At 50.4% G+C, this 23,981-nt stretch overlaps 2 protein-coding genes across 5 annotated transcripts in view; one reads left to right on the top strand and one right to left on the bottom strand.

The window, feature by feature from the left end:
* The window catches only part of TCP1 (t-complex 1), a 130,514-nt gene that overhangs the window by 93,151 nt on the left and 13,382 nt on the right, over nt 1-23,981 (bottom strand). The window lies entirely within an intron of this gene.
* Nucleotides 11,924-23,981, top strand: part of IGF2R (insulin like growth factor 2 receptor) — a 78,386-nt gene continuing 66,328 nt past the window's right edge. Inside the window, exon 1 of the mRNA XM_049765311.1 lies at nt 11,924-12,114. Coding sequence (XP_049621268.1) covers nt 11,939-12,114 — 176 coding nt within the window. The 5' untranslated portion in view covers nt 11,924-11,938. The remainder of the gene's footprint in view (nt 12,115-23,981) is intronic.

Genomic DNA, 23,981 nt, shown 5'->3' with positions numbered 1-23,981 from the left:
GTTCATTTGCTAATCTACTAGAGGACTATGTGGAGGACATAAGAAAACTGAAGGGACATCTTATAACTCAGCCTCCTAAGTTTAACATCCTACTAAATACACACAGGAACTCAGCAGATTTAGAACTCCTCAGTAACCACAGGGGTCCAGGGATAGAGCTCAGCATCCCAGCTCTTACCTTGTCTTTGAGACCCTGAGTTTGATCTCTGACATGGCCAAAATAATATACAAAGAACCACTCTCAGTATTCTCCCCTTTCCATCATCCTTGCTTTAGGGTTGTTTCCTACCACTTGATGTGAGGGTTGGTTGGTGTGGCTGGTAGATTGTACCAATGTCTACAGCTCTGACACTTTATCCCAAAGCCCCACAAAGGGCTTCTCCCTCAACTTCTGGGTTGCTGGCTGCCTGGCGACATGAGAGGCACCTAGGGACAGCGATATAGCCTTCCAGCAGCCATGAATCTATCAGGATGATGTCCACAGTGAACCTATCAAGATGTCTCCTACAGTGAATCAATCAAGGGTGCCTGCCATTGTAGCGTGAAAGATGGCTACCCAAGGTCTACTTTCATACTGTATTTACCACTGGCTCTGCCACTGATAGGAGCTTTGGCCTCACACTTTCCTATGTGGGCAGGGACCAGAACTGCTCTGACCCTCTGCACATGGCCACACAGGGGTGATAGGCCTAACCCTTGGAGCGCACCCCTATCCCTCCTTCCACTCTCTCCTTCCCCTTCACCCTCCCCACCCTCTTTCCTCTCTGCTTGACTTGGAGCCTGGCCACCATGTTTGAAGGAGCTCAGGCCACATGTGGAGGCCACACGCAGGCATTCCAGCAAAGGTCTCAGCTGGCAGCCAGCACCAACCATCAAACGTGGGAGAGAAATAAGCTTTCAGATGATTCCAACCCCAAACCCTCAGATTTTCCAGCTGAGGGCCAGAAGTCATGGAGCAGAGAGGCCCCCCCCCCCCACCGCCCCGTCTGCATTCCTGACCCACAAAAACTTGGGAGAACTCATCAGTGATTGTTATTCTAAGTCACTGAATTGGAGAGTAATTTATTACACTCCTAGGGATCGCTAATACACCAGGAATCTCTGCTCTCATTTGCTCTCTCCCTGTGCGACTCAGTTCCCATTGCTCATGGCCAGTGACCCCTCCCTTTCCAGTTCTCCTGGCTGCAAGTGTCTCCCTTGCAGCTGCGTCCAGTTCTGACCTCGGGGCCGTGGCCAGCAACTCTGGCCAGCTCTCTCCTGGTGGTGTCTCCGGGGTATTCCTCAAACTCCATCACTAAGGAAGACACTCAGCCCCTTTCCTGGCTTTCCTTTCTCTACTCCTCTCCCTCCTTCTGTTCCTGGCAGCTCCCACTTTCCAGTCTCAGAACTTGAATCCCCACAATGTCTTCCTCTCTGTCCTTTTCCCCACTGCTTGCTCTGCTAGTATTGGGCATTGGGTCTATTGCTTTGTCCCCCACACAACCACTTTTTATTTTTTGCTTACAGGGGATACAAAAAACCAATAGAATAAGGAGATTCTAGTCTTGTTCCAATTTGGACTTGAAAACTGGGGATGTTTACTCTGTTTTGGGGTTTGGGTCACCCCCTGCAGTGCTCAGATAGGACTCTGCAGTGTGAGGGTTGAACTTGGGGCTCTTGCAGGCAAAGCATGTGCTCCAGTTTCTGCTGCCAGCATGCAGATAAGATGGAATGGGGAAAAAGGAATGTCATGGAAAAAAGAGAGAAGGTGTGGTTTAGCAAATGTAGGGTGGTCCAGGCTAGTGTTAACCCTGGCATGTGGGAGGTGGAGCGGGAGCCCAGCATGTATATGGGTAGGAGAACCCCCATCCCTGTCAGCCGTTCTCCCTCCTGCATTTGTGCCAGGCTCTCGTCTGAAAGAATTTGGAAACTCTTCCCAAGCATCCTTTAGTCTGGTGGCAGAGTGTGGTGGAGGCATGGAGTCATACAGAGCAGAGATGATAGATAACATTGCACCCAGGGCTAAAGATCAGTCTCTTGGCCTTGGGTGCTGGGAGAAAGATCCCACCACAGGAAAGATCAGTTCAAGGACTGAGGGACAGCTCGAAGGGCTGGAGCACCTCCCAGAACGATTTCTGAGAGCCACCATGTTGAGCCCCCCAATCCCACCCCAAGAAAAAAAACCTGCAAGTTTGACTGCTTGTAAGTCAAACCTAGAAGAATAGGGGCAGAAATCACCCCTGACTCTCCCAGTTGCCAGCTTTCTCCAATGCTCTACCCTGACTTTGGGATTGCATTCCAGAGAGCTGTGCTATCTCACACAGATAGCTCACACCCAGCACAAGAAAAAAGTGGCTTATTTGGGACTCTCTTTCTTGGAGAGAAAGTTCCAGAACTTTGCCTTTAGAGTTAAGGGTACTGTGTCTTGGGGCGAAGGGTGGGTGTGGTGAGCTCACACCTTTGTCACTTAGTGGTTGTTGGTCTTTGCCAGCAAGAAGTTGGCTGCTGGATTGGGCCTGGATCAATCCCAGCTCTTTTCACACCAGGCCTCCATGCAGCCCTACGAAGCTAGAAGGCTCGAGCTCTTCAAATGGCCAGTGGTGAGCAACTGCAATGGGATCTTCTGGGAAAGAACACATTTTCGGGTCACCTTAATTTCACATACTTTGGTTAAAGTTTCTTTCAGGGGTTGGCAAGCTAAGGCAGTAGGTAAGGCCATGCATGCAACTGACCCGGGTTCCATCTCCCTCACCTGAGGGAGTCCCACCACGTTTCCTGAGTCCCACCAAGAGTAGTTCCTTTGTACAGAGCCAGGAGTAAGGCCTGTGAACTTCAAGGTGTGGTCTCCAAACAAACAAACAAACAAAAATGCTTCTGATCTGTCCTATTTCCCAACTAATTTTTCTGGAACCTAACTAAAAATATGTCTCACTTTCCAACTCTCTCAACATCTGATCCATAAATTGTAAAATTTAGTAACATTTTGGACCTGAGTGCTAATTCAGTGGGGGAGGACATTTGTCTTGCACGCGACCAACCTGAGTTCAATCCCCCAGCATCCTATAGGGTACCCTGAACCTACCAAAAATGATTCCTGAGTGAAAAACCAGGAGTAAGCCCTGAGCACTTCTCGGTGTGGTTTTCTTTTCTTTCTTTCTTTCTTTTTGTTTTTTGGGCCACACCCGGCAGTGCTCAGGGGTTACTCCTGGCTGTCTGCTCAGAAATAGCTCCTGGCAGGCACGGGGGACCATATGGGACACCGGGATTCGAACCAACCACCTTTGGTCCTGGATCGGCTGCTTGCAAGGCAAACGCCGCTGTGCTATCTCTCCGGGCCCTCGGTGTGGTTTTCTTTTTTTCTTTTTCTTTTCTTTTTTTTTTTTTTTGTGGTTTTTGGGTCACACCTGGCAGTGCTCAGAGATTATTCCTGGCTCCAGGCTCAGAAATTGTTCTGGCAGGCACAGGGGACCATATGGGACGCCGGGATTCGAACCGATGACCTCCTGCATGAAAGGCAAACGCCTTACCTCCATGCTATTTCTCCGGCCCCTCGGTGTGGTTTTCAAACAAACAAACAAATCTAATGACATTTAATTTTTTGTATTAGAGTTATATATACTTAAACCAGATCATACAAGACATATTTAGCTCTGTCATTCTTTCATGATCTTTACTGATGATTTGATTTGGGTTTTGGTTTAGGAGCCACACATGGCAGTGCTCATGGGTTTCTCCTGGCTTGGTGCTCAGGGACCACGTGTGCTGATGCTTCGGGGACTATGTGGTGCCGGGGCTTGAGCCCTGCGCTTCTGTCTGTTTGAGCTTTCTCTCCCACAGACACGAGCTTAATTGACCATCTTTAATTTCTCCCTGCTGCCAAATTTCTCATCTTTTCCATGCGGATAATAAAATACTTGTCTCATGGAATCACTCTGGAGAGTAAATGATGTAATACCCAAATGGTCTTTGACACACCATAAGTCTTATGGTCTTATTTTGTCCACTGTTCTCATTCCTCACTTTAGATTCAATTATATCTGAATTTCTTAGGCAGTCACTTATGACTATAGAAGCTGACCCAATACAGAGAGAAAGGAGCCATCTGCAGCACTAACCAAACACTAATGAGGGAAAGTTCCTTCCTTCCTTCCTTCCTTCCTTCCTTCCTTCCTTCCTTCCTTCCTTCCTTCCTTCCTTCCTTCCTTCCTTCCTTCCTTCCTTCCTTCCTTCCTTCCTTCCTTCCTTCCTTCCTTCCTTCCTTCCATACCTGATGGTGTTTAGGACTAATTCCTGTCTCTACACTCAGCAATCAGTCCTTTAGTACTCAGGGGACTGTATGGGGTACTGGGAATCCAACCTGGACCTACAAGGCAAGTGCCCTACCTGCTGTGCTATTGCTCCAGCCTCAGTTTCCATCTTTTCTGTGTCTGATCCTGTTCATGCATCTCTCCTGGCCCTTTGTATATATGCATTATCCCCCCCCCCCTTTTCTGCCCCTATTCTTCTAGGTTTGACTTACAAGCAGTCAAACTTGAAGGTTTTTTTTCTTGGGGTGGGATTGGGGGGCTCAACATGGTGGCTCTCAGAAATCATTCTGGGAGGTGCTCCAGCCCTTCGAGCTGTCCCTCAGTCCTTGAACTGATCTTTCCTGTGGTGGGATCTTTCTCCCAGCACTCATCTGAGAAATGTTCAACCAATTTGGAAATGAAGCATTGGAGCTTCCGTCAGATCTGAAAATAGCTCCCATAGATTCCAGCAATCACACCTTTAGATATCTCTCTCAGGAATAGAAAAAAATATTTCTGCCCAAAGTTTTAATCACCTCATTTTAGTGGAGTGCCTGTACAATAACTACAAAAGAGGCAGCACTTGAAGTACCTGCTGACAGATGGCCACTTTAGGAAGACATGGTACATTTACACAATAGAAAGCTAGTCAGCCACCAAAAAAAGATGAACATGTGCCATTTACAACAAAATGGAAGGAGCTCAAGGGGATTGTGGGAAGAGAAATAAGCTAGAAGGATAAAGTCAAATGTTTGGCAGTTCTGCCTATCTGTGAAATATAAGACTATAACATTGAATAGACAAAACAAAACTAGAAGACATACGTGTTTAGTGTTGATCACAGAACAAAGATATATATATATATAAAAAGATAACAAAGATATAATATATAACAAAGTTGAAGGGGCTGAAAGATAGTTGGGAACAGGTCAGTATTAGTGATTCATTGCTAGGTCCTCAATTGCTGCATTCACTAATTGAGGGATTGAAAGACTATGAAGCCACTCCCAATTAGAACCTTCTAGTACTGATTTCAGAAAAGAGCAGGGAAAAAGACAAACAAAAAGTAGACGACAGACTTGAAAAAGTTAAATAACCAATAATCACATAAAAAGTCTCCAACATCATAAAATATAAAATATTTCTATCTTCAATAATCTAAGAATACTACAGAGGTAGTCTCAGAATCCCTGTCAAAGCAGCTTCTATTCTTGACATCTGCTATCTGCTCACGTGGACATTCCTTTCGGGAGCACTTGAAACTACTTCCAGGCCAACACTTGTCACCAAAGAACAAGGGCATTGTCCTACACAGTCACCACACCATGGCCTCATCCAAAGAACCAGCTACCATTTGGATTATCTTATCTAAAGCATAGTTCTGTCTTCTGGGCAGATAGCCTTTCATGTACCATAGCAGGGCCCAAGAAATGTGCCCAGAGTGATGACAAGGTGTTGTAAAGGCAGAATGATGCCTTTCCCAGCATGTCTAGAGAAGTTTCTAGAGTTCTTGGTGTGCTTTTGTGTGCTCATACATATGAGAGAGGAGAGAGATAGGAGAGAGGGAAAGAGAGAGAGATAGAAGAGAGAAGAGGAGGGAGAGATAGAAGAGAAATAAAAGAGAGAGAAGGAAGAGAGAGAAGAGAGAGGAGGGAGAGATAGAAGAGAGAAGGAGGGAGAAAGAAGAGAGAGAAGGGGAGAGATAGGAGAGAAGGAGGGGAAGAGATTGAAATAGAGGAGGAGGAGGAGAGAGATCTCTGAGTACCTGTTTGAAAGCATGTCTAGGGCTGTCAAGGTGCATTGGCTTTGTTCAACTCCTAGAGTTCTTTTCACCACGAAGGGACACAATGTCAGTCTCCAGTGCTGTTTTGTGGGGTCTGTTGGCTGAACTTGTGTTCACAAAGCCAGGCTAGCTATCCCAGGCAAGGAGACTAGAACCCTCTCATTAGAAACTAGTTGGGCCTACTTGTTACAAGGTTGCATATCTGCTCTAGGTTCGCTGAAACAAAGTACAGCAGCACCTTGAAAAAATGTTCCTCTGTACCCATCAGTGAATACTCAGATGAGCAAAGACAATCCTGGGAGAGAGACAAAGAGATAGAGAGAGACAGAGAGACAGAGAGAAAGGAGAGAGAGAGAAAGGAGAGAAAGAGAAAGAGAGAGACAGACATAGACAGAGATTCAAGGTTTGGGGCACAGGCTCTGTATGCAGGAATCTGGGGTTCTGCTGACATAAGTGTTTCCACAAATCACAGCCAGGAGTGACCACTTTCTGCTTCCTCCCTCAAAAGAAAAATACAAAAATATCAGCCCATGTACAATAGCAGGGAATCATTTAAGGGTCTGGTTCTGTTAGATGTTTTTGTGCTTGTAGCCATAGTTTCCAAGACTATCAAGGGCTGAGCTGTGGCAATCATAGAAATTTCTCTCTCATGGGCCTCAAGGCCAGAGTTGGGTTCCCCATTCCCTCCTGCCTGGGGCTTAGCGGACCCAAGACAGGCTCTCTTGCTGCTCTATCTAACTTGGCAGATGCTTGTGATTCTTCATTACTGGTGCTCGTCCTTCCTCATCTGGCCTATCTTTTCTGTGTGTCTTCCCATCGCCCAGAATGAACAGTTCCTTTTTCTCAGCCAGACTCTTAGCAGAAACAGCCCTGCTACCAAAGGGGGCATGAACAGGAGAAGGAAGAAACCCCAATTTAATTTGCACATGGGAGATGTCCCAGAGGTGCAAAGGAACAATTGACCCAGGCTGCTGGTCTGTCTCTTAGACAAAGAAGCAAGAAAGCCGTGAAGAGCTGGTGGGACAAAGGAAGCAGAGGTTTGTACACTGATTTTGTGAGCCGAGCAAAGCTCATTCACAGGAAGAAAGAGACTCTGAGAGTCTGGTCTGGTGGGGTGGGGGGAGTCAGAGGTGTCTTCCCCAGAGGGGGTCTCACTGCAGAGATTTATTGCCCCCTTTTAGGAGACAGGGAGGTTCAGACTATCATTTCTTTATTGGCTGTTTCCCAAGCAACTCTAATTGAAAATAATAAATATGCCACTTTGGCTCTTCTGGGGAAGCCTGCCCTGAGCCCCGATAACTTCTTCTAAAGACCCTAGACAGGGCCGGCTCGCAGCGCACCCTACACAGGAATGTTCCAAGGCTAACTCATTCCATCTGCAATGACTACATTTTCCAATAAGGTCACATTCTAAAGTAATGGGGGTTAGGGTTTCAACAGATCTTTTGGGAGGGACATAATTCACCCCATAACATGGGGCCGTGGGCTCACATCTATGTCTGTTTTTATTCCCCCTCCAAAGGTGTGCTGTAAAATTGAAAGCAAACAATGCAACACTGTGCCATCTAGCATGCGACTTTGTCATCTTGAACACACAGTCAATATTTTCCCTCAATGTCCTCAATGTCCCTTGCATCTTCCTATCCTGGGCTCCAATAAGGATCATGCCTTTTTGTTGGTTGCCTGGTCTCTTTATTCTCCACTACTTTGGGGCACACAGACATTTGTGTGTGAGAAGTGTGTCTGAGCAGTTGGTTCAAAACAGCTTCTTGCAGCATTTGACTCGACAGTCAGAATGTGTGGTCCACAAATTGGCACTTCTAACAAATTGGCAGGCGATGATAAAAATCTCAGCTGGATCAAAGTTGCTGGTTGATTCCGGAGCTAGAACAGGACTCAGGAAAGTGTCAGATGTTAGGTGACCAAAGACTTCAGCTCAGCACAACTTCAGGCAACTCTGAGGATGGGCGAATTAGCTGGAGAACGTAGAAACTCTCCTTCCCAGTCAAACTTGATTCATAGCCAAGAGGCCAGATTTGCTCCCTCAGACTGTTGTCGATTCTCCTGATCAAAAAAAGTGTTCATTTTTTTTTGTGGGGCAAGGGTATGGGGATTAGAGTTGGGGTGAGAGGGTCCTCAAAGCACTGGTGTTCTGTTTGTTCCAATCCAGTTTTCTTTTCTCTTAGACTGTTTCGGTCTGGATGTGATTGTCTAATTTAAAACTCTATTCAATTGTGTAGGTCTGTAGGACCTTGACATGAATGACAACAGCACTGGGAGAGCTAGGCATTGTGTAGGACATTCTTCTGGGCTGAGGTGATAAACAATGACATTCATTGGAACACATTTTCAAGAGCTCACTGGCTTTCTTTCAAGGATCCATGAAATGAGTAGCCCCCCCCTATCTAGCAGATAGAAAGGAGTTCCAAGGAGTGAACAGAAAAACTAAAGATACCAGGCAGAAGGGAGTGGACCAGGGAGGACAGGACCAGAGAGAACAAATTGGCAGGGATAAGCCTTTTTTTTTTTTTAAAGCAGACTGCAAGGATCTATTGGAAAGATTAAATGTTTAGAGTCAAGTAATTTCAACATGACTGGTTTAAGATTATGTTCCTGGGAGAGATAGTAACCATTATGACTTTAGGTAGTACATGTTTAGTGATGCAAAGGCTTAGCACAAGTGAGTCCATTTTGAACTTCTTGTCTCTTTCATTTGAATAGATTTGATGGAGGGGCTTGTCCCCTTGTCTTACAACTCCAACACTCAGAGCCCCAATGGCATCTCTCTCTGAGTCTTATGTCTAAAAATCCAAGTTGTTTCTGGGTAAGCAATTGCTATTGTTCTTGTGGTTAGGTTTGGAGGCTACTCAGTGAGGCTACACAGGACAACCTATTTCTGGTTCCTTGATAGTGGGGAGGAGTTGCCCCTGGAGGTTCTCAGGGGGACCATGTGTGCTGGAAATTGAGCCTGGAAAATACTCATGCAAAGTATGTGCTCCAATCATTAGAGCATCTCCCTGACCCATCCCCACCTCCACTCCCAGTGTTGGGGATGAACCTTGGGTCTCACATATGTGAGACAATTGTTCTATTGCTGAGCTGCATGTCTAGTCCTTCAGCTGATTTTTTTTTTAATTTTAGTTTTTGTGCCACACCTAGTGGTCCTCAGGACTTACCCATGGCTCTGTGCTCAGAAATCACTATTGAACCTCTGGTTGGGAGACTACATGCAATGCTGGAGACTTAACTGGATTGGACACATGCAACATAAGTGACTTCACCCCTGTACTATCTCTCTTAGGACCTTCAGTTGATTTATGATCTATGGATATTGACTAGTTTTCTATTAGCCAACTTAACCCAGCATTATTGACTACTATATGCTTTGGTTTCACTTTGGATTCTCCTGTGAACCAGTTGCAACATGTTGCTTGCTGGCCTTTACATTATTTAATGAGTTAAGTAGTATCTTGACACATGTTCATTTTACATCTGCTTCTGAGTCATGATTATAGGCTCTTTTAAGATATTATCCCAAGGCAATATTTTTCATTGCATCACTTTAGGAAACAGAAAGGCTAGCTTTTCCAACTATTAGGTGATGTTATTTCTAATTGCTTAAGTTGGTTCTAGACCTTTCCATGATAATGATATATTTTTCTCTTTGGAAATAGTGATCATTCTGAGTTGCAATAAACCTGTTGAAGTTTTTCTTTTTTGTCACACTTTTTGATGTTCAGAAGTTACTTCTGGCCCTATACTCAGGAATCACTGGTGGTAGGCTCAGGGGACCACATGGAATGCTGGGGATTGGCCCCAAGTTGGTTGCATGCAAGGCAAGGGTCCTATCAGCTATACTATGGTGCTTGTTGTGAAGTTCTTTGTGTTAGTTATTGGCACTGGAGTTGCATAATAAAGACCTTCTTGATGCTCACACGGGTCACTGAAGCTTTTCTATGGACTCTCTCTATCATTATTCTTTCTTAGGCTTTATTATTTTTCTGCAGTGCTGGCTAAAATGACTGCATAGTGATTGGCACAGTTTCTGGCTTGTGCCCAAGCTTGGCCTTTTCACTTATTAGCTTACATGCATGACCTATCAAATCATTTCCTCTTTGCTCCTCAGTTTCTTGATTAGTATAACCACTCCGACAGGCCCGTCAGGATGAAATGAGCTAGGAGGCCAGAATGCTAGTGGACACAAACCTTACTTCATCATGAGTATTGCTTCCAACCTCAGCTCTTGTTAAGTGTCTTTGGGTCAATTAGTCTCCAAATTCCACACCTGCTTGTTGCAGGCGTTCTCTCCCACCCGACCTACCCACATTTCCCGAAATCATTAATTTGGGCAGCCCTGTATTAAGTGGAAAGTCCTTTGACCTGATCCTCTATCCTTTCACTTAACTCCCGAGGCCAGATTTGCCCCTTTCCATTTATTTTCAGATAGAATTTTTGTGCTCAGCGGCTGGCCACGCGGCGTGGGCTCAACTCTAGAGCTGGAGAGAGGGAGGGAAGGAGGGAGAGAGAGAGAGAGAGAGAGAGAGAGAGAGAGAGAGAGAGAGAGAGATTTACTAAGATGGGTTGCTCAACCCTACAGCTGGAGAGAGAAGAAAGAGAAAAACAGACAGACATTTGCTAAGCTGGACTGCGTGGCCTCTCTGGATAGGGATGTTCCTGCTGGAGAGAGAGAAAGAGACAGAGAGACAGAGAGAGACACAGAGAGAGACAGAGAAAAAGAGAGACATTCACTAAGCTGGACTGCTCAACCCTACAGCTGGAGAAAGAGAGAGACAGACATTCGCTAAGCTGGGCTGCATGGCCTCTCTGGATAGGAGAGAATATGTGTGTGTGTGTGTGTGTGTGTGTGTGTGTGTGTGAGAGAGAGAGAGAGAGAGAGAGAGAGAGAGAGAGAGAGAGAGAGAGAGGGAGGGAGGGAGGGAGAGGGAGAGAGAGAGAGAGGGAGACAGAGAGAGAGAGGGAGACAGAGACATTTGCTAAGCTGGGCTGCGTGGCCTCTAAACTCTAGAGCTGGAGAGAGAGAGAGAGAATGTGTGTGTGTGTGTGTGTGTGTGTGTGTGTGTGTGTGTGTGATGAGACAGACAGAGATTCGCTAAGCTGCGCTGCGTGGCCTCTCTGGATAGGATCAGGACGTTCCTGCCGCCTGGCCTGTCTCGTCTGCCACATGCTCTGCCTTGGGGGTGGGGGTGGAGGCCGCCTTCCTGCGGGAGGAAGCCCGCACCGGGAAAGGCAGGCCTCGAGCGAGGGGCTGTGTCCAGTGAGTCGGGTGCATGGGTGCACAGATGCAGTGAGCGGGGAGAGCCCTCCAAGCCCCTCTAACCCGCTTGGCGATATGCTCCCCGAGCTCCTACAGGGCGGCGAGGCAGGAGAAGCCCAGCCAGCCAACCATCACAGCCTCGCATCCTCCCCGCATCCTCCCCGCGCGCAGGCCCGGGTGTGGGACCAGGAGGGGGCAACGCCTCGCGCACCTGCACCTGCCCCGCCGAGCCGCGCGCCCACATCAGGCTTCCTCGGCCCGCGCGCGCGCGCGCGCACCTCTGGACGGCGTCACGTGACGCGGGCGGGCGGGGCCGCGGCGGGCGGGGATCACCTGAGCAAGAGGGTCACGTGAGCGGGGCGGGGGCGGGGGCGGGGCGGCGCCGGGCGGGTCACGTGACGCGGTTCCGGGGCCGCCGCAGCCACCACCGAGCCGAGCCCAGCCGAGCCGAGCTGAGCCGAGCTGAGTCGAGTCGAGTCGAGTCGCGTCGCGCTGCGCTCGCGTCGGCCGCTTCGGCTCCGGCTCCAGCGCCCGCTCCGCTCGCTCCACCGCGCCTCGGCGTCCGTGCCTGCCCGGGCCGCGGCTCTGGTGCTGCCGCTGGGCCCCGGCACCACCATGGGGGCCGCCGCCGCCGCTGCCCGGAGGAGCGCCCACCTGGGGCCCGTGCGCCCCGGGTGCCCGCTGCGCTCGCCGATCGCGCTGCAGCAGCTGCTGCCGCTGCTGCTGCTGCTGCTCGCCGGCGCTCCCGGAGCCTCGCGGGCCCAGGGCGCAGACTTCCTCGAGCTGTGCAGGTAAGGCGAGGCGGCTGGGTGGTTGGGGAGTTGGGTGGCTGGAGGGGCGCACAGAGGGATTGGGGTGATGGGGGCTCCCCAGGGAATGAGAGTGGCGGAGTCTGGGTACCCAAGATCTCTCGGGGTGCCCGGTCCGGCGGAGGGAGGAAAGTTGCCGTGCGCATTGGTCCAGGGTGCAAGGAAGGGAATGCCAAGCAACCCCGAGGAGCAGGGCGCGCCGCACGGGTTTGGGGGGCCCCCGGGATGTGTGTGCGGGGCGCTGATGGGTTGGGGTGCGGCGATCTGACACTCGTGGTTAGGTGTCTCCAAGGTCCCTCCCGGGCAGCCGGCTTTGTGTGCGCGCCCCGAAGTGGGTGACAACCCGGCTGCCCGCCCTGCCCTGGCTTGGCACCCCGCAGCGCGCGGCGGCTCCTGCCCAAAGTTGCCCAGCGAGCGCAGGAACTAAACTGACACTGCCCCTGTCCCTGTCCGTGTTCCTGCCCCGCTCGGCTTTGTTCCCACCGCACATTTCGGCTTCCAAGTTCCTCCCGGGCCCGTGGAACCACCTTCACCCGCACCGCGCCCGCCTGTGCGTGGCCTTGGAGTTGGAGGAGGGATTGGTTTCATTGCCAATTGGATCGATTGCCAGCATGTGCGTTTTTTTCTTCCCCCTTTTTTCATTTTCTCTTTCAGGTAAGGTTTTTTTTCCCCCCGCAGAGGGTGACTTTTATTCTTTTTTTTTTCCTCTTTCCCCTTTTTTCTTCTTTTGATCGCGTGCACCCAGGAGAATGGTGGTGGTGGTGGTGGTGGTGGTGGTGGTGGTGGGGTTTGCGCATTCTGATGGGGGCTTTTGCCACTTTGCCCTTCGCTCCTCCGAGCCCAACTTCCTGTCCAATGGCTCACATGATGTCATTGTCTCGGGGCGGATGACTCGTGGCCACTCGGCCTGGGGCAGCATGCTTGGACAACCTCGTGAAGCCCCATCGAAGGTCGAGAGAACTCATGGCCCGACGTGAGTGATTGCTTGCAGCCCCCGCGCGGTTGGGGAAGTTGGCAAACTCCAACATTTCTCACTGGCGGCTTTACTGACTCTTTGGGGGACGGTGGGATTGGTTAAAAGAAAAAGGAAAGAAAGAAAAAGAAAAAATACATCCAGTTTTAGTTAGTGTTTTTACGCTTAAGCAGACTGGAAGAATGAAAAGTTCCCAAAGACTCAACAGCTGTCCCCACTAACGCACACAAGGACACACGCGCCTGCGTGTGCGCGCGCACACACACTTTTCCTGATCCAAGTGAGTTCTCGCTCAGAGTGAAGAGAGTTTAAATCTCTTCGATTTTGGGGTCCCATTGATAAATTTCTAGGGGTCCCTCCTGCGCTCAGACAGTCTGGCTAGCATACCCAAGTTCAGGACAGTGCCAGTGCCAGATGAATTTTTCCCCTGAGCGCCTGGTCTTGCACATGAGGGCAATCACCCCCCCCCCCCACCAGAAATGCCTCTCCATTTCCACTTCTTCTACCTGGTAGGTGTCTGGAAAGGGAAAAGCAGAGCTGACTTTTGTTTCCAAGTTAGGCCCGGTAAGAAACTTAGTTGCCAAGTGAGGCTGAGTGATTGGCACCCCCCCTCCCCCGCGCACCCGCACACAAAAGGGAGTAACTACCCTAGGTTAGGTGGAGACTGACATTTCTTAAGAGTAGGACTAAGTGGAATGGTGACCCGCACAACACTGCCACGTCCTTCAGAAAAACCCTCAAAAGTCTTGCTAATAGTGGTTTGGAAGCGATTGGAAGTTACTACATTTGAGCGTAGCCTGAAGGGGCAGAGAATCACAGCCCGCCAGTGGCCCCAACCCAGCCCAGCCCCTCATTTTTGTAGCCTTTTGATCAGACTGTTCACTGTGGGGGTCTCTTCCCAACAGGAAATGGTGATACTGTCTTTTACACATGGTAGGCCCTGTCAGGGAATTCATGGTCCCTCTACAGTCAGTTCCCATCTCCTGCAACCTGGGGGTTGGCCCTTGTGCCCAGGTTATTTTCTGCCCAGGGTTTGCACCTTTGTGCCCAGCTGTTAACTACCCTGTGGTTTTCTCATGGAGACTTCTCCAGGGCCACGCCTTCACCTTTGTGTGAAACCCAATACCCGCCAAGTGCACTTTTTAAAAATTTGTTCCTGTTGTAAATGGGTGCCTTGGCTTAAATACTTGCTAAGACCTCTTTTTTTGGGGGTGGTGTGGGGTGAAGGGGCGGGAAGAGGTGTGAAAAAAAAAAAAGGACGACGTTTATGAAGTAACAGTGGCCAAAAGTCCCTTAACTTGAGCACATATTTGACTAAGAAGGGACTGTGTGCTGAGGGAGGCCCTTTCATTCCCTAGTCTCCCCCAGTCCCCTCCAACTCAGTTTAGAAAAGTTCCACCGAGAATCGTCAAGCTGGCTTTGCTAAGTTGCCTTTTTAATTCCCTGCCTTGGCGTCCGTTTGGCTGAAATGTAAATAGCCCACCCAGTTCTCTGCCCTGGAATCTGAAAAAAAAAAAAACTGCTTTTTTTTTTTTTTTTGTGCAAGTGGTGCTGTTTGCTTTTTGCCCCCCGGGTTGCAGAGCCACAGTCCTGAACCCCACCCCCCTCGCCTCACCCAGACTCAAGGATCACGGACCCGAAGCTCAGCTCGAAGCTCGTAAATCGATCCTGTGCCCCCGGACTCCATTTTCCCGTGGAAAACCGTCGTGGTCATTGGCCGCGCTGCCTGGGCCCCAGGAATCCGCCCGCCAGACCACGAGGCAGGGGGTGGGGTAGACAGTATCCAGCTTGGAGGCGAGCCCTGGCCTCATGGTCTCCCCCATTTCCCTGTTCCAAAAAGTGGGTTTGCACTGCGGAGGAGGGGGCTGCCCACAATTGTTTCTCTGCAGCCTTGGCGGGCCTGTGTGAGTGGCACCTTGGGGCACCCAGCATCCTTGGGGTGCAGTGGCTTCTTGGATGAAGCTGTGCTTTGCTACACCTCAGGGTGCGGATGTCAGGCCTGCCAGCCTGGTAAAGTGCTGAAGCAGGGACAAAGGCAGTTCCCAGAGTGTTACCCGGCTCCTTGCTGCACTTTGCGTGCCTGTTTTCTGGCGTGAGGCCGCCATCAGGGTATACTGTGTGTGCGGATGAGTGTGAGTGAGTGATTGTGTTGTTTTAAATGCATCTAGAGGAATGGCTAGGCCAGATGCGCCCCTTGGCTCCCCCCAACCCCCAGTGGTGAAGGATTCTTCAACTGTACATTCACGGGAGGGACCGACCTGGTTCCTCACAGCCTCATGGGACATGTGGCAATGCTGGGGGCATCGTCCAAAGGTCACTGGGCTGAAACCTTTGAGGGGGCCCTAGAGACTAGAGTTGGGGGATAGAGGTCACCCAAAGTGTCCAGAATGCAGGTTGGCTCAGCACCTTGCTGACTTGAGGATCTGCCGACCTGCATTGAGGTATTAACATTCTTAATGCACAGGGGTCTTCGCAGTTTGTGCTTGTTGGAAAAGAATGCTTGGGGGCTGGCCTGGGGAAGGCAGTTAACACCTGTGGAAGTTTCTGCAGAATAGCTCCCCCCAAACTGTTAGGGTACAAATACTGGAAAGTTTATTCCCCCCCCCTTTTTTTTAAATGTTGAGGACAAGAGAATTATGAATCCAGCCAGGAGTTGAGGCCAGTTACTTACTCTCTCCATAGAGACTTTTTTTTCCTTCCCCAAGATATTTTTCCCCTCCAGGGAACATTGCTCGGATGCCTAATTTGGGCCACATGTGAGGCCTGGCCCCTGTCCATTTGTATGTATACATTTCTTGCAACAATAAATGTGTGTCGAAGGACCTGAGATGGCTAATTAAGGGCCCTTTCTGCTGACTGCGTGGTCATTGTCGGGGCTCAGAACAGCATTCTGACCCAGTCGCAGGAAATGCCTTGCTTGGAGAGAGAGAGAGAGGAGACACACACACACACACACACACACACACACACACACACACACACACACACACAGAAGAGAGGAGAGATTAGAGAGAGCAGAGAGAGAGAAGAGAGAGGAGAAAGAGGAGAGAGAGGAGAGAGGAAAGAAGAGGAGAAACGAGAGAGAAGAGAAGAGATAGAAGAGAGCAGAGTTAGAAGAGAGGAGAGGAGAAAGAGGAGAGAAGAGAGGAGAGAGCAGAGAGGAGAGGAGAAAGGAGAGAGAAAGAGAGAGGAGAGAGAAAAGGAGAGAGAAGAACAGAGAGAGAAGAGAAAGAGGGGAGAGGAGAAAGAGGAGAGAGAGGAGAGAGACAAAAAAGAGAGGAAAGATCGCAAAATAATTTGCTCAGTTGCTCTATAGGAAACAGCTCTGAGCCGGGCAGAAAAATGAAAAATGGTGGGGGAAGTGATGGGGTCTCAGGAGCAGGGCTGGGGTAGAAATGAGCTCATTCCCCTGCTGGGTTCACCCTTCCTCCTTCCATCCCCTCCCGCTGGGAAAGGAGACGAGCTTTGTCTTTATCTCCCACTGCCCCAAGACTCTGGGTGCCCCCCTCCCCCTGTGGGGCAGGAAAGGTAGAAGTAGCTTAGATGGGGGTGGGGTGCAATGTGCTTTCCTCCTAGTTGCTGGCAAACCCCCCACCCCAACCTGAGTGAATTATGAGACTATATTCCCGCACCTTTAATTGAGTCAAGGTGACTCTCCACTTCTCTATTTCCTAAGCGGTGGGTTGGCCTCCAGCCGGTTTACCCCATGGTGGGGAAGACAATGCAGCAAGTGCAGATGCTGATGCCTCCCCTGGTTTGGGGGTCATTGTAAAGCTGCTGGGCTTTTTTCTTCTCCTTCCAAGGGTAACCCCCATGTGGTTCAGACTCTCCCGAATCAAGATTACGTAGCTAGGGCCCTTTGTGTTTATTCCCTTCCTGAGGGGGACTGCTGTGGGAAGTACTGAGGTGAGGGGTGTGTGTGTCTGGGCCCCTTTCTCTGGTGGAGCATACTCAGTGGTGCTCGTGGTTTGCTCCTGGCATGCTACCGCAGGCAGAGCGGACTACATAAGGTTCTGGCCCCTCTCCTCTACAGCATTATCTTATCTGCTCTCTTGAACTTGGGTCTTGCTAGGGCCTTCGAAGGGCCCTCAGGGCCCCTGGGAGTTTGATCTTGCTGCTGATAACACGGGGTAGGGGTAGGGTGGGGGGAGGAGACACATCTTGCCTTCCTTGGCTCTGATGTCCTTGATCATATTTCTTTCCTGGGCCACACTTTGTTGGGTCTTTATGTCATGTGCCTTAGCCTTCTTGAACTCTGTTCCTTAAATATTTGGGTGGGGTGGGGTCAGTCTCATTGAAGTTTTTGAGGGAGTGAAAGATTTTCACTTGTACCGTTGTTGGGTACAAGCCCATCCTTAGGTAAGAGGAACGTGGTTCTGAATGGTCCCCGGCCCCCCCACCCCACCCCCACCAGTTGTTCCACCTTCTCATTGGTACAGCTGCGAGAAACATCTGCTCTAGCACATTCCTGAGCAATTTACATTTATCTGGTTCTCAAAGGTTTGCCCTTCTGCAGACTACAGAATCTTTGCCAGTTCCTCCAGACTTCCCCAGCCACTGCATAATGGGCATTTAGGTGGGCTTGGCTTTTGTTGGGGAGAGGAGTGGGGGACTACCCTGTGCATGTGCTTAGTAGCACATACCACATCTCTCCAGATATCTCCTGTGGTCATTCTTATAGTTTTTTGGAGGAGGAACCCATACCCAACAGTGCTCAGGGCTTACTCCCTGTTTGCGTTCAGGGATCACTTCTGCTGGGCTTAGAAGACCGCATGAGGTGGGTGTCCACCTACAAACCTGAGTCAGCTCATGCAAGGCCAGTGCTCTCTTGTGTCCCCTCAGTTGAAATCTCACTTCCACTCCAAAGTCAAGTGATTCTCCCTCATGTTTGTAAGAGTTCTATAGTTTGCATATTCATTAATCCCATGATCCATTTTTTTCATTCTTATTTTTGTGATTTTAGGATTAAAGTTGATTGGTTGTTTTCAGTCAGTGGGTAGGTCCTGCTATTCTCCATGGTATTCTCTAGTTGTGTCTGGTACCAAGGATGTGTTCATTTTCTGGATGTTTTGACTTAAGACGAACATTTCTTTCCTTCTCCTTGGGCAGGATGCATCAGTCCAACACTCTGGGCCTGGTGCCTTTGAGGAAGGAGAGCAGAGTGGAGGAGGAGCCTTGATCCCAGTTGGAATTTTATCTTTACTCTGTATTAAGCTCTTTCATAAACCAGTTTTCATACTCTGGACTTTACTAGACAATTGTTAACTTAGATAACATGTTCACTTGTGTATGCATAAGCCACTTGGCTATGTGTAAATAGCCTCTGTGTCAGGAGGTGAGTGCAGGAACCTCCTAAGATTTGATGAAGCATGTCTTCCTCACTCATATGCACCCAAGGGCTCTTTACCTCTGAATCTTTGCAAAAGCACTTTCCTTGTGGCTTGGACTCCCTACATCTCCACCACAATTTACTTTTGATTAGTCTTTGCCATTATTAGCATATCCTCCTCTTTCTTTAGTTTAGAAAGCTTAGGTTATTGACAAATGGTTTTTGCACAGTTAGGCAGATGGGCTGGAAGTGGTGGCTTCTTTTGCTTGGTGGCTTCTCTCCTCTTCCTTCTCCTTCATCTTCATTGTCATCATTGTCATTGTCTTTGTCTTCATCTTCTCTTCATCTTCTTTCTTTTTATTCTTCATCTTTGTCTTCTCTTTACCATTGAACCCATCATCCTTTAAACCCAGGCTCAGTCATATATGTAGAGGACATTTGTGTACCCAGCCCTCACCACACATTTGATCCTCCACACTTCCATTTTAAGGAGCTAAGTGTTGACCTTCTTAGGACCCTAAAGTTCTGTTTCAGAACTTTGGTTGTTGAGGTGGTTTTTGTGTTGTGATTTTGTTTTCTGTTGTTGAGGTGTTGGCAAACCCTACTCAACTTTTCTGTGGCCTTGTAGGGTCTTCATGGTAGAACTGAGGTTCTTGGTATGAGGGGGTATGAGGCCTGCGCCCTGCCTTTGTCCCTTGTGCGCAGCTGTTCTGGGTGGAAATGTGCTTTTCCCGCCACCCGCTGCCCATGGGGGCCCAGAGAATGTGCTGCCCCCTCCTCTCGCCTCTTTGCCCTCCCCAGTTGTGCAATTTCGTCCTTCCCAAGTCTCTGTTGTATTTCCCTGGGGCACAGCTGTCTGTTCTGGGTGCCCTGCAGCTGTTGGTGGGGGGGGGGAGGCTTGGAAGACCAGGAGCAGCCTTCAGCTCCCACGGTTTATTCCCCCCAGCCCAGCCCCCCTTGGCTGGGGCCCATCTAGTTTTCACGGGGTGGTGCCCCTGGGTGTCGGGTGCCCCTGATTGTGCCTCCTTTTGCACATTTGCTGCAGTCTTGATGCAGCTGTGTTGGAGTGCTGAACCGTTTTTTGGCGCTTGGCTATACATTTGGGGGGGGGTGGAGGGAATGGAGGTAGGCTGGCCAGCTGGTTGGCCAGCCTGTGAGTCTTCAGTACCTTCCCATCTCCCAACTGTCTTCCTCGCCCCCCTCCTCTTCCTGGGGGTGGGGGGTAGGAGTCTGGCTGTTGAGCCCCCCCTTGCAGCTGGAGGCGCCCCGGCGCCCCGGTTCCCGCCTTTGCCTGGGCTCTCACATTCCTCTCAGGAGAGCTCTGGAATCCTGGCCAGCTCTGGAGTCTGGACGGCCTCCCTGTCCAGAGTTGTGGGGGCCCCTGCACGTTGCTGACCCCCGGGGTCTCTGTTCCTGTGTGCTGGGGGTGGGGTGTGCTGGGGGTGGGGTGGGGGGAACAGCGCCTGCACGTAGGCATTTGGACAGCCGCCTGTGTGCCTGGAACCTGCCACTCTGCGCCCCAGGCGCCTCTCGGGGACCCCCCAGGAGCGTTTCTCCTTTCTCCCTGGGCTAGTCACCCCCTCTGCCCAAGCAAGAGCCCTTTGGAGAGAGAAAAGCAACGTTTGCCATAGTTTTTATTTTTTTTTTTTTAAAGAAGTTGGAAAACCACTGGACTCTTGATTCTTGGGGTCCATTTTGCATCCAAAAAGCCTGTGGTTCTGAGGTATGAATCCTTCAGGATTCCTTCACTTGTGAGCGGCAGAAAAAGCCCAACTCAAACCCCCTGAAACAACGAGGAGCTTGATGATAGGAGGTGTGGGGTTTGGGCAGCCGCCAGGTGCCATATGTCAGGGCGGGCCCAGCCCTGCGCCGTTTCCTGCGAGTTTCTTGGCTTCCCCCCCTTCCTGCTGTGGCCGCTCTGCCGTCCAGAGGAGCAGAGAGCCTCCCTGTGCCTTCCTGTGGGACTTCAGAAGACCCTGCAGGCTTCGGCAGGGCTGAGGGCGCCAAAAGGGCCCCCTTTGCCCTGCTCAGACCTCCCAGCTTCCTGGAAGCCCCCCCGCCCCCCGCGCTGGCTCTGGGTCTGGGTGGGGGTGGTGGGGGGCCGGGAGGGCCATGCTCTTTCTCCTGGTCTCCTGGTTTTCCGTGTTGGGCCGTGGACAGGGCAGCTGCTGCTGGGAATTTGAGTGTAGCACGCCAGAGACCTGTTGGGTCTTTGTGTTAAGTGGTGGGAGGGAACCCTGCTCCCTCAGTTTCTAATAACCTGGACTTTGCCTATCACTTCCTGCTGCCCAGTGTGTTCTGAGAGGGTCCTTCTGCCCTGGGAGGGTGCAGAATGGTCCTTTACGGCTGTGGTTCAGCCTCTGGGGAGCCCCCCACAGTATGTGGCAAGAAAGAAAGTGGCTTCTGGAGTCGAGCTGGTTGGGGTGGCTTACAGGAGGAGACTTAAGGACTTGTCCTTCCCTGTGGTCACAGTTTCTGCCTTTGGGCTTCGAGAGGACACATGACCTGTGGGGGACACATGTGATCTGCCAAAGGACACGCAGACACACACATGAGCTGTGAACAAATGTGTGCGAGCTGCAGAAGTAACACAGATGCACTGTCCCATGCCTGTGTAAGCTGCCAGAGTAGCACACACATATATACACTTCCACACACACAGTAGCACACACATATATACACTTCCACACACATGTACACATAACATACACACTTATTACTCACGTACACACACAATTACATAAGTTTTGTTAAGTGTGTAAGCGGCCAAAATAACACAGATGAGTGCATGAAAGTCCTGTGCTCTAGGCTCCTGCTCTGCTGTTGAAGGGCTTTCAGGCCCAGAGGTGTGAGCTCTCTCTCTCTCTCTCTCTCTCTCTCTCTCTCTCTCTCTCTCTCTCTCTCTCTCTCTCTCTCTCTCTCTCTCTCTCTCACAAATTCCCTCTCACATTCCCTCTCCCTCTACTCTTCTCTCTCACCTAACTCTAGTCTCCCTCTTATCTCCTCTCCTTTCTCTCTTCTCTCCTTTCTTCCTCCCCTATTCCTTCCTCTCTTCCTCTCCTTTTTCTCTCCTCTCCTCTCTCTTTTCTCTTTCCTTTTCTTCTCTCTTTCTCTCTCCTTGCCTCCTCTTCCTCTCCTCTTCTTTTCTCCCATCCCCAGCCATTTTGCAGCCCTGCTTCTGCACTGAAATCACACCTCTTCATGCACTCCTTTAGTTGCAAACAGAAAACCACATGGTGGAATGGAAGTGGGTTTCGAGAAGGGCCTTGGGCATGTCCCTGCTGAGTCACTCCAGGGTTCCCCCGGGCTTCCCACCTGCTGAAGTGTTGGACACACTGGCTGGTGTCTTCTCTGGGCTGGGTGGCTGGGTGGTATGGGTGGGGCCGCTTTGGCCCTGGGCTACACTGGGTGGAGGTTGCCGGCGCAGGTGAGTGTGGGGCCATCTGGCAAGGCTGTACTAGAAGCTTCCACGTGTTGCTTGCTGAGGACTGAAAAACACCCGCTTAGCATAGAGGGTGCCAACACATGGTCTATGTGTTGTCCGCTCTAGGAACTCATGTAGAAGCCCCCACATCTTCCCAGTTGCCTACCCCCACCCCAGCCAAGAAAGACCTTCCCGGGATCCTGGGGTAGGGGGGAAGAGCTCCAATTTGGCAAGAATTGTTCAGAACAGGGCTTAGGGGTGGGGTACTGGCCCATCTGGGGGTCTAACCGGCCACTAAGGGCAAAGGCCACCTGTGGCCCTGGGGCGGTGGGTGGTGGGGAACCCCTGCTGGGATGATCTGTGTTTCTCTAGGGTGCCTTCTCCAATATTGCCCTCCCTGCCAACAGCCTCTAGTCCCTCAGACGTGAGTCCTAGGTGTAGACTGTGTGTGTGTGTGCGCACGCGCGTGCTTGGGCTCCCTGTCCATGTCCTTGCCCCTCTCCAAGACCCTGGGCCACCTCCCCACCTTCCTAGACCCTGAGGTTGCACTGGCTGAACCTTCATTTGTGGGTGCCAGGGAAGTCTCAGTGCCATGTTGCACTCACCCTGATTTTCCATACCCTCATCTTGCAAGAGGTGTGTGTGTGTGTGTGTGTCTACACATGTGCATGTGCGCTGGGGATGAGGAAATGGGGTTCAGAGTGTTTCCACATAGCTGGGAGGGTTTCAGGACTGCCTCCCTAATTTCACATCTACATGGGGGAGCTGGGTGAAACAGCTTCAAGGGGCTTGCCCTTGTCCAGCCCAGAGATGACAGATATGTAGTCTCCAGTACCTGTTTCCCTGCCTTCCTCTGCCCATCCATGCCACCCTCTTCTCCCTTGACATGTGCCCTTATCTCTGGCCCAGAGCCTGCAGATCTGTTCGCTTCGGAAGTGAAGTGCTTCCTTAATAGGCTCGGCCAGGCCAAACTTTGGTGACAGCTCTCCTCTGCACACTCCCAAAACCCTCTGGCTGGGCATGGGAATGAGTGTGATCAGACCATACCACCCACACCCCCACACTCTGCTGCTAAGGTCCCCTTTGAAAGCAGCCCTTTCCTACCACCCCCCACTGGCTGCCCCCTGCCTATTGCTGAGTTGGGGCAAGTTGGGCCTGTCCATGGGCCTCCTGGAGGGGCTGAGAAAGTATCTGAGAATGACAAGGGGCAGCAGCAGCCCAGTGATGGCTTTAACATTCTCCATCAGGACTTGGAGCCCAGCCGAAGGCAGGAAAAGTGTTTCTGGTGCTCAGTCTGGAAAGACTTTGCATCTCCCTTGTCCCCAAAGCTTCGATTTGGGGCTCACTTGAGGTTGAGAAAAACATTCCTTAAGATTCAGCATCTGAATATAACTAAACTGGATGGGGGTCCTCTCTCCTGTCTTTCTTTCTTTTCTTTCTTTTCTTTCTTTTCTTTCTTTCTTTCTTTCTTTCTTTCTTTCTTTCTTTCTTTCTTTCTTTCTTTCTTTCTTTCTTTCTTTCTTTCTTTCTTTCTTTCTTTCTTTCTTTCTTTCTTTCTTTCTTTCTTTCTTTCTTTCCTTCCTTCCTTCCTTCCTTCCTTCCTTCCTTCCTTCCTCCCTCCCTTCCTTCCTTCCTTCCTTCTTTCTTTCCTTTCTTTCCTCCCTTCCTCCCTTCCTCCCTTCCTCCCTCCCTCCCTCCCTCCCTCCCTCCCTCCCTCCCTTCCTTCCTTCCTTCCTTCCTTCCTTCCTTCCTTCCTTCCTTCCTTCCTTCCTTCCTTCCTTCCTTCCTTCCTTCCTTCTTTCTTTCTTTCTTTCTTTCCTTTCTTTCCTCCCTTCCTCCCTCCCTCCCTTCCTCCCTCCCTCCCTCCCTCCCTCCCTCCCTCCCTCCCTCCCTTCCTTCCTTCCTTCCTTCCTTCCTTCCTTCCTTCCTTCCTTCCTTCCTTTTTTCTTTCTCCCTCCTCCTTCACTCCTTCCCTCTCTCCCTCCCTCCCTTTAAAGGAAGCCAAATGATAGACTCACATCTGCTTATTTTATTACCCAGAGTCCTTTGTCCCCTGTCTTGCTGTGTAGATCCATGAGCAGATCCATGTGTAGAGGCCAGCAGAATAATCGCTCACAGTTCTG

This window comes from Suncus etruscus, chromosome 18 (assembly GCF_024139225.1).
Source record: "Suncus etruscus isolate mSunEtr1 chromosome 18, mSunEtr1.pri.cur, whole genome shotgun sequence".
NCBI lineage: Eukaryota > Metazoa > Chordata > Mammalia > Eulipotyphla > Soricidae > Suncus > Suncus etruscus.
This window is presented reverse-complemented; position numbering and strand designations above follow the sequence as displayed.